Below are 15,510 nucleotides of genomic sequence, written 5' to 3'. Positions count from 1 at the left end.
GCATAAATGGGGATTTCATTCATACCAGAAAGTCAGCCACACAGTTGTTCTATTTGCATTCACAAAAGTGGTAAGTTTTGCTTGTCAAAGATGTTACAATAAATTTGGCTTGTACCAGGGAACAGCTTGAAACTGGGACAGGTTGAAAATTGTGTCTAGGTCTACTGTATATTAAAACTGACTATTTTTACTTGAACTTCCTATTTAAATTTGAGTCCAAATCCTAAGAGATGAATATCTGTGATTCTTACTGAAGTCAATAAGAACGGCAAGTGTTCATGATTTGGCCGTTGAATATTACAACAACAACAATTACAATGATCAAATAGCAGCAAACAAAGGACAAATGCATTATAAAGAGGAAAACATGATCTTAGCGTCATGTGCATTTTGTAGGGTCATAGATGTTAATGCCAGGAGTGATAAATAAAAGGAAATTCTATCGAGTAATTAGGCAGCCACACTTCCCCAATTTCAAGACTAATTCAAGCCTTTATCTGAGCAAAACAAAGCAAGGAAATACCCAGTTTGTTTGAAGACCGCTCCCTGCTGTCTGAGTACCAAGTGCCCATGTGAGTGGTTAGAAAATATCATGGCTACTATTTAACATTAGTATTGCAGAAGTGCCTAGCAGCATCAACCAGATCAAGAATCTACTGTGCTAGGTACTATACAAACATACGGTAAACAACAGTCCCTGCCTCAAAGAGCTACGTTAATGTATGCTGGCCTAGGATTTTGTATGAAATCATGCTTCCTGACTTACAAGGTGCTAATGAGCAGCTCAGTGCTAGTAAACTCAAAGTAATAGGCGAGGTCTTGCTCTGCAGGGTTTGGGGACACCAGAAGGAAATGGGCTGGAAGCAGCATCTCATACTTTCTGCATTCCTCTTCCCAGGCTCTTTAAATTTGCATGCAAACAGGATCTTTTGTTTCTCAAGAGCTCATCTGCTCCTGCTGCCTAGTCCTCAGCTCAAATTTTTTCTTAATCCTCTATTTGGAAAATCATCTCCATAGTAACCAGTCACCCCACCCTAATCCACACACACACACACACACACACACACACAGACCAAGGTGATGTTTCTTCTCTTCTTTCCCTAGTTTTACTAAACTAACTTATCTGTTTTAAGAGGAACTCCATCTTCCCTCAGTCTAGGCCCTGGCACTCTCGCAGTTTCTTTCCTCTTCACTGAAGGTTCTGCCTTATCCACCTTAGGAGCATCAAAGTATCATTTACCAGTACAGTATGTAAGCGCTGTATGTGGTATGTCATGTCCTGGGTTCAGTTCCGTGCCAAAAGATATGCTGTTCCTGGAGTGAGTCCTCCTATTTCTAACTCCCCAACCTGCTAAACTGTGGCTTTTTGCAAGAATAAACTAAGAGATAGGACATTAGATTCTCTATTTGCTGCGAGGTCTGTGCCTGGTGTTTTTTGTTCACAAGTCAGCAGCCGGAGAGATGGTTAGGTACATGGGTCTTACCTGTCCTGTATCCTGTGTTATTCAGGTATATTGCAAAGGTACGTATTTCATGCTGAGCTTGCCAGGATGGAGAGGAGCAGTTCTCATTGTTGGTGTAGGTGTTGTGGTTGTGAACATATTTCCCTGTGAGAATAGAGGAGCGGGATGGGCAGCACATTGGGGTTGTCACAAAGGCATTGATGAAGTGAGCGCCTCCCTGTTCCATGATCCGCCTCGTCTTATTCATCACTTGCATAGAACCTAAAAGAAGAAAACCATCAGCAGCTTACAAAAGGTTTTTCTTGTTTTCAGTTAAAAGAACAAGCCACAAGCTCACGTGCTAAGTCTATCAGTGTCAGGCAGAGGAGGAGAAAACAAATTGCAAGTGGGCAAGGACATCTATTAGACAAAACAAGCCCAATAAGGAATGCAAGATTTCTGAATACAATATTACAGATTATAGATTCTTACTAGAAGATTATAAATGTAGGGCTGGAAGGGACCTTGAGAAGTCATCAAGTCCAGCCCCTTGCACTGAGGCAGGACCAAACAGACCTAGACCATCCCTGGCAGGTGTTTGTTCAATCTGTTCTTAAAGACCTTCAAAAAAGAACTAAATAAGTTCATGGAGGATAGGTCCATCAATGGCTATTAGCCAGGATGGACAGGGATGGTGTTCCTAGCCTCTGTTTGCTAGAAGCTGGGAATGGGCGACGGGATGGATCACTTGATGATTACCTGTTCTGTTCATTCCCTCAGGGGCACCTGGCATTGGCCACTGTTGGAAGACAGGATACTGGGACAGATGGACCTTTGGTCCGACCTAGTATGGCCGTTCTTATGTTCTTAATGACGGAGAATCCACAACCTCCCTTGGAAGCCTATTCCAGAGCTCAACTATCCTTATAGTTAGAAAAGTTTTCCTAATATCTAACCTAAATCTCCCTTGCTGCAGATTAAGCCAATTACTTCTTGTCCTACCTTCAGTGACCATGGAGAACAACTTATCACGGTCTTCTTTACAGCAACCCTTTAACACATTTGAAGACTGTTATCAGTCTTTTCTAAAAACTAAATCATGCCCAGGTTTTTTTTAAACCTTTTCTCATAGGTCAAAAGAAAAGGAGTACTTGTGGCACCTTAGAGACTAACAAATTTATTTGAGCATAAGCTTTCGTGAGCTACAGCTCACTTCATCGGACTGAATGCATCCGATGAAGTGAGCTGTAGCTCACGAAAGCTTATGCTCAAATCAATCTGTTAGTCTCTAAGGTGCCACAAGTGCTCCTTTTCTTTTTGCAAATACAGTAACACGGCTGCTACTCTGAAACCTCTCATAGGTCAGTTTCTCTAAACTTTTGATCATTTTTATTGTTCTCTACTGCACTCTCTCCAATTTCCTAAAACATTGTGCCCAGAACTGAACACAGAACTCCAGGTGAGATCTCATCAATGACGAGTAAAGTGGGATAACTGCCTCCTGCGTCTTACGTGACACTCCCTGTTAATCCACCTCTGAATGATACTAACCTTTTTCGCAACTACACCATATTGTTGACTCCTATTCAATTTGGGATCCACAGTCATGTATATCCTTTTCAGCAGCATTACCGCCTAGCCAGTTATTCTCCATTTGTAGTTGTGCATTCAATTTTTCCTTCCTAAGTAAAGTACTTCGCACGTACAATTGAATTTTGTATTGTTGGTTTCAGACCAATTCTCCAATTCGTCAAGGTCATTTTGAATTCCAATCCTCTCATCCAAAGTGCTTGCTACCCCACCCAGCTCACTTCACTAATCCAAGTCATTAATGAAATTATTGACTAGTATCAGACCTAGGACCAACCCCTGTGGGACACCATTAGACATGCCCTCCCAGTCTGACAATGAACCATTGATAACTACTTTTCGAGTATGTTCCTTCAACCAGTTATGCAGCCACCTTATACTAATTACATCTAGACTACATTTCCCTAGCTTGCTTATGAGAATGTCATGTGGGACTGTATCAAAATACATCACATCTACCGCTTCCCCCCCATCCACTAAGCCTGTAACCCTGTCAAAGAAAGAAAATAGGTTGGTTTAGCATGATTTATTCTTGACAAATCCATGCTGGCTACTCCTTATAACCCTATTATCCTTTAGGTGCTTTCAAACTGATTGTTTAATAATTTGTTCCAGTATTTTTCCAGGTATCAAAGTTAGGCTGACTGGTCTATAGTTCCCCAGACCCTCTTTGTTCCCCTTTTTAAAGACAGGTACTATGTTTGCCCTTCTCCAGTCCTCTAGGACTTTACCTTACCTCCATGAGGTCTCGAAGAGAATTGCTAATGGTTCTGAGATTGCTTCAGCTAGTTCCTTAAATAGCCTAGGATGAATTTCAGCAAGTCCTGCCACCTTGAATACATCTAATTTAACTAAATGATCTTCAATCTGTTCTTGCCCTATTTTGACTTGCACTCCTTTTCCTTTATTGTTAATATTAATTGTGTTAAGCATCTGGCCACCATTAACCTTTTTAGTGAAGACTGAAGCAAATCAGATATTAAACACCTCAGCATTCTTGATGTCATCACTTATTGGCTCTCCTTTTCTGCTAAGTAGAGGACCTACGCTTCCCTTTGTCTTTCTCTTTCTCCTAATGTATTTAAAGAACCTCTTATTACCTCTTTTATGTTCCTTCCTAGGGGTAGCTCATTTTATGCTTTAGCCTTTCTGATTTTGTCCCTATATTCTTGAGCTATTCTTTTGTATTCCTCCTTAGCAATTCATCCATGTTTCCACTTTTTGGTAGGATTCCTTTTTGATTTAAAGGTCATTAAAGAACTCCTGATGGAGCTATATTGGACTCTTACTATTTTTCCTATCTTTCCTTTACACGGGGACAGTTTGCATTTTTGCCTTTTATATAGTCTCTTTAACAAACCGTCAACTCTCCTGAGCTCTTTTTTCCCTTAGATTTTGTTCTCATGGGACCTTACCTACCAGTTCTCAGAGTTTGTTAAAGTCTGTTTTTTTGAAGTCAATTGTCCTTATTCTGCTGCTCTCATTCCTTCCTTCAATGGTTCAAATACAACCAAGGTCAACAATGACCAAAAGCCACTGTTATCAATGGCTACCCTGTTTCCTAGGTGACAAATTCCTCTGGATTCAACCCAGTTCCTGGTGGGGAGGCATCCACTTCGAAGAAGCCACCATCACAATTGGCACTCATCATCTCTCTGTGCAGAGAAATCAAGGATTGAAAAGACATGGAGAATGAGTTTCCCTCTGACTCGTAAAGGTGGTCCCTCTAGATTAGAATTAAAGCATATTGATGGGGAAAACTTGTAAAGCTGCTTGGACTATACCTGATCTAGAAGGAAGTTTAATTAGCACCTGCCACTAGCACGACATGCTTTTAAAAAAATCCCAAATACAAAACTTTACATATCATCAAACCCATCCTGTTATGAATGGGAGCAAAGTACCTTACAGACAGTATCAGGATTAGCATAAAGTTTCATGCTGGAGTGGAGCTGGGACTAACTTACCCAAGGTTGAGTTGGATTAATAGTTCAGCTTTAATCAATGTATGCTGCAACCATCTGGCACAAACTGTAGGTTGTTTCTGTCAATAATGGGTTTAGGTTTCTTCTAAGCTCTTTAGGAATGGACTTCATTATGAAATTGCAACAGTGAGTTGATTTGATACAGGGCACTTTGATACAACCATGACTCAAAATCTACAGGGCGGTGAGAATGGTTGCAATCCATGTAGGAAATCGGACTCCCTGGTTCCTGAAGGAGAATTTCTACTGCAAGTCTTTTCATCTTAAAATTACCATGGCATTAGATTTCTTGAGATCATTTTGTTAGGAACCTTTTAAGCTAATCAGAACTCCTCTTTGTAATTCTTTATCACAGGAACGCAATGCCATTTGTAAGACTGACTCCCCTGTAAAAGAACCTATTATATCGCACATACTAAAAAGTAGTATCGTAAAAAAAATAGACAAGACCTTTTTTACAATCACAAAATAGAAAAGTTTGTACTTTGGGAGCAGCATCCCTCTTCAAAGCCTCTAACTTCACTTACAATTATTACAGCCAGTTTTACTGTAGGTGGACTCAAAAATTGCAAATGTTAGCACTGCTCTGTCTTATGAGCTAATTCAAAAATAAATAAAGCAGGCTGAAGGAACGTTTTGTCATTCCACTATTAAAATACAATTTTAACAACCCCTTTAAATGACAGAGGCATATGTGCATAAATAACCCTACATGTTAAGTCTCCCCTTGGGGACAGTAACCTTCTTTAATAAAACTGCTGTAATGACAAGAGCCTATATATCAACAGTCTTTAATACAAAAACATATGATCTAATCTGCTTCCCCAGCTTGAGAACTAATGCAGAGTGACAGATCAGTGGAAGGCAAAAACCAAGCATACCCTTCCATGCAATCTTAAGTAGGCCAGCTTTAAATATTTTAGAACAACACTGAGCCAGCCAACCAAAACTTATTTTCTTCATCCTGCCTCCAACACAAACTTGGTGACATCAAAGGAAAATAGAAATTATATTCTTCTATGGCAGAACATCACTTATGTGTTAATCAGGGATTGGAATCTCTGCAAACCATCTTCTCTCGAGTGGGAAAACCTTCCAGGATTTTATTAGTTAGATTCTGATGTGCTAAGAGAGGTTATACTTTGAAGTGTCAACATTTTATTCAGAAAAAGGTCTCTGTTACAAGTCTAAAATCATAGATAATAAAGTTGCCTTATTTGTAACTCTGTGCTTTTTGGAGAACTGTAAGAAAATCTATGGTGAAGATTTGTTGAGAGTCATCTGTTTGATGCATTCAGCTGTTCGGTAGACAAAGAGAAGCATAAAAGATATATAGCACTAAGCTGAAGTTCTATTTGGACTTCATGTGACATCAGCTGCAACAAGGTGTTTTGCTTGATCTCTCTTCAGAGTTTATTCTACTGATGCTGTCACTGTTTAGACTGATATTATAATGTGGAAAATTCACAGACAAACTCTCTACAGACTTTGAGTGAGGCCTTGACATTGAGGAAACACTGTGAAACTGTGCAAGCTCTGTGGCAGACACTTAGAAGTCATTCCTTTTTACAACTCTGTTTGTGTACTAATAATTATCCCCTACCATCTGAGAAGGAAGCTTTCCCTGCATTGTGTGTCAGAGAGCCCCTTATCTTCTCCTCCACTGTAAATGGAGGACAGAAGAGTTATAGTGGTCAGAACAGAGATGCAGACATCCCGGACACCAGGAAGCATATATGTTAAGATGACAGTTGTAGGAATTTTCAGCAGCACAATTTAACATTCAGAGTAGATGGTGGTCTTATGATGAGCCCTGCAACATCTTTCAGGAATATAATGAATCTGAGAAATGCATGTCACAGAAGGGCTCTATTATCCATCCAAAGATTATGAGGAAAAGTGCAAAGGAAGTATATAGGGTAAAGCCGATAGAAGCACTAGATCCCAGGAGTGTGCATGTAGGACATTTATCAAAAGTTCTTCAAACACTACTCCATGACACAGCATATTAAGAAAGAGTGCTTTGTTGTATTGAAACAATAACTGAGCAGGCTGTAACAGGTGCTTCTTAAAACCTCACATTTCCTATGACAACTGGTATTTGTGCACAAGCCTGAAGACTATAGAAAAGACAGGTAGTTATAAGAGATTAAAACACGCAAACGCAGGCTTTTTGTGCATACAACTGCACACGTTTTTGTGCACACCTTTTGCCACGCCTTAAAAATATGCCCCACTGCATACTGTTTCCCACACATCACCTGCTTGCTTGTATTTATTGAATATTCACACTATGACTGGACCATCTTCTAGAGACTTGTCCAAGTACATTCACTATTACATACAGATTGCAAAGTTTATCTCTGTGATCACATTTTGCAAAAGATCTGATCACCGTACAAAAACACAGAGTATGTCATACAAGAATTCAAATATTAGTGCATGAGAAACTATTTTCCTGTACTATGATAGTGAGATCCAGTCAAGTCTCTCCAGCTAAACAATAATGGTGTGTAATGTTAAAGATTAGATTTCCCTTCACGTGTTAAAATACATTAACATCTTTAAAATATATAAATATTGAAAAGAGAAATATAAAAATCCTGGTTGTGAATTTAAATAGTTGTCTGCAGGAGCAGGATTTATTGTGAATTCTTTAGTATAAATCAATAGTAGAAACTTGCTCAAAATAAATAAATAACTTATAGCAGCTGTTTGAAGATCTAATATTGAATGTTTCATTAACTAGCATTTTATTGTCAGAGATCATGCAGTTAACATCAGTTTTTGGCAGTTCCACTTGTTAAAGATCTTGAATTAATCCCCAAGTGACTTCATCTGTTTTGAAGTTAAATTTGAGAGATACCTGTACGTGGACATGTCTATTCAACCTCTGGAATGTTAATGAATGCTCTCATAAACACTATGCTTGCTTTCTATTTCCATCTTACATACTATTTTTCCCCAATTTTCCCTCTTTGTACTTCTTTCTTTTAAAAGCTGCTAACAGGTCACCTCTCTATGTGGGAAAACTGCCAAGCACATTGTCTTCTTGCTCCAGATTTGTACTTATTCAATGGATCATATATCAACAGGTTACTCCGATCTCACTAACATAAATGAAGCATCTCCCAGGCAGCTAGGTCACTTCTGTCTATGAATGAGATAGTTATGTAAGCTGACCCGAATGACTTACTGCAGTGGTTCTCAATAGAGTCCTGCACGGATACAAATTTATATCTGTGGATATAAATCCATACCTGTGGAAGTGCAGTGGCGAAAGGAGCAGAACGTGGGGCCGCAGCTTCCAGGAGCCAGTGTCCCACGCCGGCAGCTCCTCCAGCACGGCTGTACCCCCCCCAGCACTGCCCACGGGGCGGGCACCAGGATCACTGGCAGTTGTCCCTGGTTGTGCTCTTGTGTTCCAGCGACACCGCTCCCCAGACAGGAGACCCAGACAGCTGCATGGAAGGGATGGGGCAGGGCTTGGGGCGGTACAGTGCTGGCTCCCGGGAGAGACGGCCCCACGTTTCTCTCCTTTCGCCGCTGCAATCCCACGGATACCAATTTATAACCACAGATATAAATTTGTATCTGTGCAGGGCTCTAGTTCTCAACCTATTTACCATTGTGAGCCACATATGCAGCTATGTGTTACGTGGGCCGCAGCCACACTCTATACACACACGCGCACACACACACAAAAATAAGGTTTAGTATTTGTTATACGGCAGCAATATGATTCAAATCGATATATTACCTTTCATTTCAACACTAGCAAATGTCTACCAAGAACATTTTAAATTAGCAAAATAAGTCAAAACATTACTGTTAAAATTAATTAATTTACTGTAAGGGTGGCATGGCATGGTGTATTGCCACCATCACTTCCGCGTTGCTGCTGGCAGTGCAGCTGGGCTGAGCGACCAGAGAACGTGGCTATGGAGCCTGCCTGCAAAGATGGGAAGCCCTGCCTGGTGTGGGGTGCCCCCCAGCCAGGAACTATCCCACATGCACTCAGCCCCACCATGCACCCAGCCAGGAAATGTCCCCCCCATCACCCAACCCCTCTGGGACTGTCCCCTGCAGCATCCAGACCACCCCAACACTGGGTTGGCACATGTGCCTGCCATGGGCAGCACGTGAAGCTTCCTCTTAGTGAGGCTAGCCTCCCGTCCCACCTCTTCCGGCCACACCCAAGGCCATGTGGGGTGTGGCCCTGGCTGGAGCGGTGAACCCGGAACCTCTCCCCTGTTCCGCCCATGGCCCCTCCCCATTCTGCCCTTGCCCCACCCCGTTCCGGCTCCCCCTGAGCCTCTTGCCGCTTCCATTACATATCGCTCATGGTGCCTGTCCTGCAGAGACAGGGTGCTCCGTCCAGATCAGAACTCCCTTCCCGCAGGGACTGCCCCCCCCCCCCAGCCTACTCCAATAACAGCCCCCCCCCCATCCAGGGACTATGCCACAGTACCTAGCTCCCCATCCAGGCACTGCCCCCAGCCACCCACCTACAGTCTGTCCCCCATGCACTGGCTGCACCCCCTTTGCCATGGCTTCCTATCTCGGCTGCAGGTAGCTCAGCTATGCAACCTACCCTGCCTGCCTGCCACTGCAGTCCTAGTGCCGGGGAGCCTACTCCAGTGGAGGTCACTAGATCCATGATCCTACAGGGTGGAAGGTGGTAATCACCCTGGCCTCCTGCCCCACCCCATTTATGGCCCTGAGAATATCACATGGGCCACTGCTGTGTGCTAATTGGGCCACAAGCGGCCCGCAGGTTGAGAACCGCTGACCTACTGTAACTACAGTAATAGGATATCCAAACTTCAGTCCAATTTAAACTGGAGATGCTGGGATTTATAATGCATTGGACATCAGCACTAGGTCAGCTTGGATTCTCATTAATCTAATTGGAAAATTAATCTCTGGGTGTAATTTAAGCCTTTTCTACCATCAGTATATTTTGCCTCTTCTTACTCATGTACCAACTTGTTCACTACTCAGTACAATTCTCATAATTAGGAAGACAAGCCACTAAGCATGCCTGTTCCAATAGCTGACTAAACTTCTTCTTGGTCTTCAGGTAAAGAGAGGTCAGAAGAAAGCAGTTATCTTCCCTTGTTTATATCCAGCACAGCACACTCCAACTCCTTTGACCCAAGCATCGGGCAGTCTTTTTATCAGATCCTCCCTTGTTTCAATCCATGGTTAGGGTTTGGTTTCCTGAGTAAAATGCATGATTAACAGCAGAACAAATAAAAGGGAAGTTAAGCCTCTTTCCTGAATGCTATGCATCTCCGTTTGACAAACCACACCTGTTATTGCTATATTGTTAAACTCACCTTAGGTTAAAATAAGGGGAGGGCCGTTAGAGAGCCTGAGATTGTATCCTCTCTCCTTTCACATCAGAAATAGCCACAAAACAATCTCAGCAGAAAAACAAAATGAGAAGTCACATGCCAGCTCTGCCCACCAAAAGCACAGCTTCCTTCTGAATTTCCTCAGAAATACTGGTAACTTTTGCTGTGCTCAGTTTTCTAAACTGCACTTCTAAAAATTTTCAAATTTTTGTTAGCTTGCATTTGCAATCTGTAGACCAAACTGCAATTGACATCTTGTTTCCATGTTCCTGAATGCATTAATTCCAATACTCACAAACAGCAGTTTGGATAGATAAAGTTGGCCAATTTAAGAATAAAAAATGACCTCAAACAAACATTTGGTCTCATGAAGCCATTAACTGGAATATGATAAATATCAAATCTCAGCTTCATCAAATGCATTTTCTCCAGCCGGACCCTAATTTGTGTGGACAGCTGCCCACTGTGCTTGAAATTGGAAAGAGACATCAGATTACCTGAGAAAAGAAGTATACAGCCCAGAGGACATTAACAATTGCATCAGAGACGGGCAGGCGAGCATAAAATAGAAAGTGATAAATTTTTTAGGACGACCCTCTGGATTTTGGTCACATGAGACAGAGATAATGTACTTGGCTTTTTTGGACATGCATTATTGAAACTGGTCTAATTGTGAAAAACATAACCATCACTCGAAAAAACAAAACAAAACAAACAAACTTCTGAACCTGCCTCACTTAAACTAATATTTTATTTCTTATCCTGTCACACCGGAAAACTTTCTAGTTACCTTTCGAACCAAGTGACAACTGGGATATAGCTTATGACATGCAGAAACACCGACAAAAAGAAAGTATCTATAAAAGCATTGTCATTATGCCATCATACGCTTTTGGTTTAGAACAGCAGCTGTCCCTGCATAAATCAAAGCTCCTTCATTTTACTATGATGCTCCACCTTTTCCCCACAATTTGTTTTCTTGTCTACTATACTGGAAATTTGATTTAATGTTGCTCAAAAGAAACACAAAACAGATTCTATCCCCTCAATTTTTAAACAGATATGGGCTTCATAAACCCATTTTTAAATGTACCTAAAAAACTACTCATATAAAACTCCTTTCTGGTAATTGCTTCTCACTATACACAAGATTCTGCAAAGATATAGGTTAATTTTTCAGCAAGCTTCTCAACTTAATCGTTATGCCAAATCATTAAGATTAAACAAACTTTCTTTGCTTAATCTTCTTTTCTCAACAATTACAACTTCAACTAGTGGAACAGATGATCAGAGCTGAATAAGAGAGTAGACTCTTATGATTCTAAATGATCTTGGCAGTAATCAAATACTTTATCTTCATGGGAAAAATCCCTAAATTAGTTTTAATTTCTTGTAATACTATTTAATAATGGAATTTAGAGATTTAAAAAAAACAATTTTGTACTCCAAATACTGCAGTTTCACAAGGAAATTGGGTAATTACATGAATAGCCAGTTATGTAACTAAACCTACCATCTTTGTGTGCAACTTCCCAGCTTGTGCACAGAACTGTAATAAGCAAACTGAAGATAATCATTAAAAATCAGAGATTTGCTTCCAAAGCAGGATATAACCCCAGAGACAGAATGTATCAAATCTTAAACTGATGTTACATTTGCTGTCAGTGAGTTAGCATATTACATGTACACACAGGTTTTCACAATATTTCACCACTTGTTCTACTGTACATTTCACAGAGAAAAAAATTCATCTGCAGGTTAGGGATTATATCCTGTTCTCTGCTGCACTGGTCAAAATGTACATTTACACTAGGCAGGTTTCAGAGTAGCAGCCGTGTTAGTCTGTATTTGCAAAAACAAAAAGGAGTACTTGTGGCACCTTAGAGACTAACCAATTTATTTGACCATAAGCTTTCGTGAGCTACAGCTCACTTCATCGGATGCTGTAGCTCACGAAAGCTTATGCTCAAATAAAGTGGTTAGTCTCTAAGGTGCCACAAGTACTCCTTTTCTATTTACACTAGAGCGTCTGAGAGCAAAATCTAGCCCCAAGCAAAAGCAATGCCATATTTGTGAACTAAAATACTCTTTGTTTGGCTCTTACCAAGTTCTACATCCTGATCATCAGTAAGAATGAGAATGATGTTTGGACGGATGTTTCTGCGGTCCCTTTGAAATCTTCCCTTCAGACGCTGATTTAATAGGAAAGCTGAACTTCCATCCAGCATTGATAAAACAGTCATTATGAATAATCCAAGGACAATGCTAGGCTGTGCCATATTGTGCTGGTTTTGCGTTCTCTCCAAACAAGGTGGGTTAAGGTCTTCTATTTCCTCTTTACTTGCAGATCTAACATGGGAAAAGGGAAAGCAGGTAAGCATTTGTGCAAAAAAATAAAAAAAAAAAAATAAAAAAAGAAAATGTTCCCATTTATCAAAATCTTTCAAATGAACAAGGAGGTTCTTTTTAAAAGGCTAAGCCACATATACCTAAAATACCCTAAACCCCCTAAATGAGAAACAAGTTACTTGCAGTTTTTCACCTTGGTACCTGTTAGAAGTAGAAACATTCACAATTTTCAAGAGTTTATCTAAATTTTTTGAGACATTTTGCTGAGTGCTGAAAGTTGGCAAAAAGTTCAAGGAACCCACAAGGGAAAGAACTTTTTTTTTTTTTTTTTTTTTTAAACAAAATCATTTTAAAATGTTTTAGCCAGGTGCAACTAATCAGAAATTAAAACGATATACAGAGAGTACTGGATCTGGGAGCTACAACAGTGCAGGGTACTTATCCATAATGTAAATTTAAGGCCCTCTGTGTACTTTTGACTGATATAATTTTATTTACTGAGTCAAAAAAAATCACCTTTAAAGGAACAATGTATCTAAATAGAGATTTTTACCAAGATTGTGGTAAAACCTATTGAGTGAACAATAAGTTTGTCTTGTGAAGTCACAACGGACATGAACTACAAGCCAAATTCAGATCTCGCACAAGTTGCTGCAACTCAGAGATTTCAACTGGAAAGCATGCCCCTTTATACCAGGGCTGAATTTGGCTGCATGGGCCTAGAAATGACAGGATGATTTCAGGCTAGTGTTTCAGCACTAATTCTGAACTTCCTGGCTTTGTGGGTGGCAGTCATGTTATTTCAAAATGGATATGGAGGTTTTACAGAAATTTGTTGCCGTTGTTGTTTTTCTGTTAAAGTACTAAACAAGCATGTTCTGTATTTACAATTTAAAGGCCTAGTACCGCAAACTCTTATCACTAGACACATTGAGAATTGTCCTATTACCTAGAACTGCTCATGGCAGGCAGTAAGGATTATGCCCAGAGGTAAACTGTTTACAGGATTGGTTCCTAAGACCCTGATCCTGCTCCCACTGGAATCAACAGCACAGTTCCCACTGATTTCTAAGCAAGCAGGGGCATGCCCTAGATCAGCGGTTCTCAAAGCCGGTCCGCCGCTTGTTCAGGGAAAGCCCCTGGCACGCCGGACCGGTTTGTTTACCTGCCGAGTCCGCAGGTTCAGCCGATCGCGGCTCCCACTGGCTGTGGTTCGCCGCTCCAGGCCAGTGGGGGCTGCGGGAAGCGGGCTTTCCCTGAACAAGCGGCGGACCAGCTTTGAGAATCACTGCCCTAGATGAATGAACATTGAGACATTTCTTAAATTTCAATGCTGGTTGATAATCTTCTGGCCTAAAGGAATTTTCTTTTGCTAATGGAAGTCAAAGCACCCATAAGAAACTATAAGGAGAATATTAAGCGCTAATTATTTCATCCCATCAAGTGATCAATGAGTCAATTTTTGATTAATTCCCTATGTACTGGCTTTCTCTGGACTTGTGCCAGTGAGTTCACATAATGCAGTGGAAATCAATTAAAAGTAACACATGGGAAACTATCTGCCTTTTGTAAAGACCAGAAGTGGCTGAGTAGAGAAAGCCCAGCACAGTATGCTTTACTCAATGAAAGAAGCTTAATGTTCTGTCCATAAAGCAAGTTAGAAATTGTCCCTCCGAGTAGATTACTGCATAGCAATATCATCAGATCATCACTACTAGAATTTGTTTCTTGGGATAAACCTTGATTAAGACTGTTCTCAAGTCATGACAAAACCACTCGTCTGAGAAATTACACACAGTTTCTATATTTGGGGGGCGGGGGGGAAGAGAAAGCACAAGATTCTTATATTTAAACCAGCAGATACCTAGTTGTACTTTGATGCAATATTTAGCAAGGGCTATTTCCCAATTCATATACATAGACCAGGCTTGAAAAGTCAACCTAATTATTCACCCCAGCAAGTTTCTTTACGGATTTATGAGTGAATTAAAATCAATTTCTGCAGAATCTAAGATTTTATTTAAAAGAACAAATTCTAGCCCATGTGGTGGTGGTGGGGGAAGTCTTCTAAAACTGCAGGCTGACAGCTCTAGTACCTTGGCTCCGCGCAGAGCTTTGCCAAGCTATGAGAGTACACACTGACCAGTCTTGTCAGTTTTCATTGCTCACGTTCAGAATTCTGCCTGCAGCAGTGAAACAAGCAAGAATCATGGCAGTTTCACTGTGCAGCTACTACTTGGGAAAGTCAAGAGCAGTGATAGAGGCAGACCCTAGAGCTGTTTACTGCGGAGGAGGAATCAGAAGGTTGGGAGGTGCACATTAGTAGAGAGATTCCCTCCTGAAGACACATAAAAATTCTAACAAACAGAAATGTGTATTAAAACCCCCCCAACAAAACTGATGATCTGTCCACTCCCATTACACAGCCAGTGTTTTTCTGAAGACATGGGATTTACAAGGGATCATTTCATTTTTTCCTTGGGACTAGCCAACTGAAGGCTGTCTGTTAGTGTTGTATCTGACCATGCTTCCCTTTCCCCCCTAACTGGATATGGGATTTATACACAAGTGTATCTTGCATTTTCTTTCTTCGTTAAAACAAATACATGGGAATAACCATATGACCTCGTTGTTGTACCCTCTTCCCTCCTCCACTCCCCAGCCCATTTCCTCCCTACTATTTATTACCCTCATTCATTGCATCACCTCTAAAATGAGACAGTAAGCCCTTTGGGCCAGGAACTATGTCTTCCTATAAAATTCTTAGTATATTTTGGGACACTG

At 40.8% G+C, this 15,510-nt stretch overlaps 1 protein-coding gene across 4 annotated transcripts in view; it reads right to left on the bottom strand.

Moving 5' to 3' along the window:
* Positions 1-15,510, bottom strand: part of SULF2 (sulfatase 2) — a 238,580-nt gene that overhangs the window by 79,133 nt on the left and 143,937 nt on the right. For all 4 annotated transcript variants that reach the window (XM_074970050.1, XM_074970048.1, XM_074970047.1 and 1 more), the window contains 2 exons: positions 12,482-12,726; positions 1,485-1,724 (listed from right to left, as the gene is read on the bottom strand). In XM_074970050.1, coding sequence (XP_074826151.1) covers positions 1,485-1,724; positions 12,482-12,656 — 415 coding nt within the window. In that variant the 5' untranslated portion in view covers positions 12,657-12,726. The remainder of the gene's footprint in view (positions 1-1,484; positions 1,725-12,481; positions 12,727-15,510) is intronic.

The sequence above is a fragment of the Natator depressus genome, chromosome 13, assembly GCF_965152275.1.
Source record: "Natator depressus isolate rNatDep1 chromosome 13, rNatDep2.hap1, whole genome shotgun sequence".
NCBI classification, from domain to species: domain Eukaryota; kingdom Metazoa; phylum Chordata; order Testudines; family Cheloniidae; genus Natator; species Natator depressus.
Note: the sequence above shows the minus strand (reverse complement) of the source record. Positions and strands in the feature narration are given on the sequence as shown.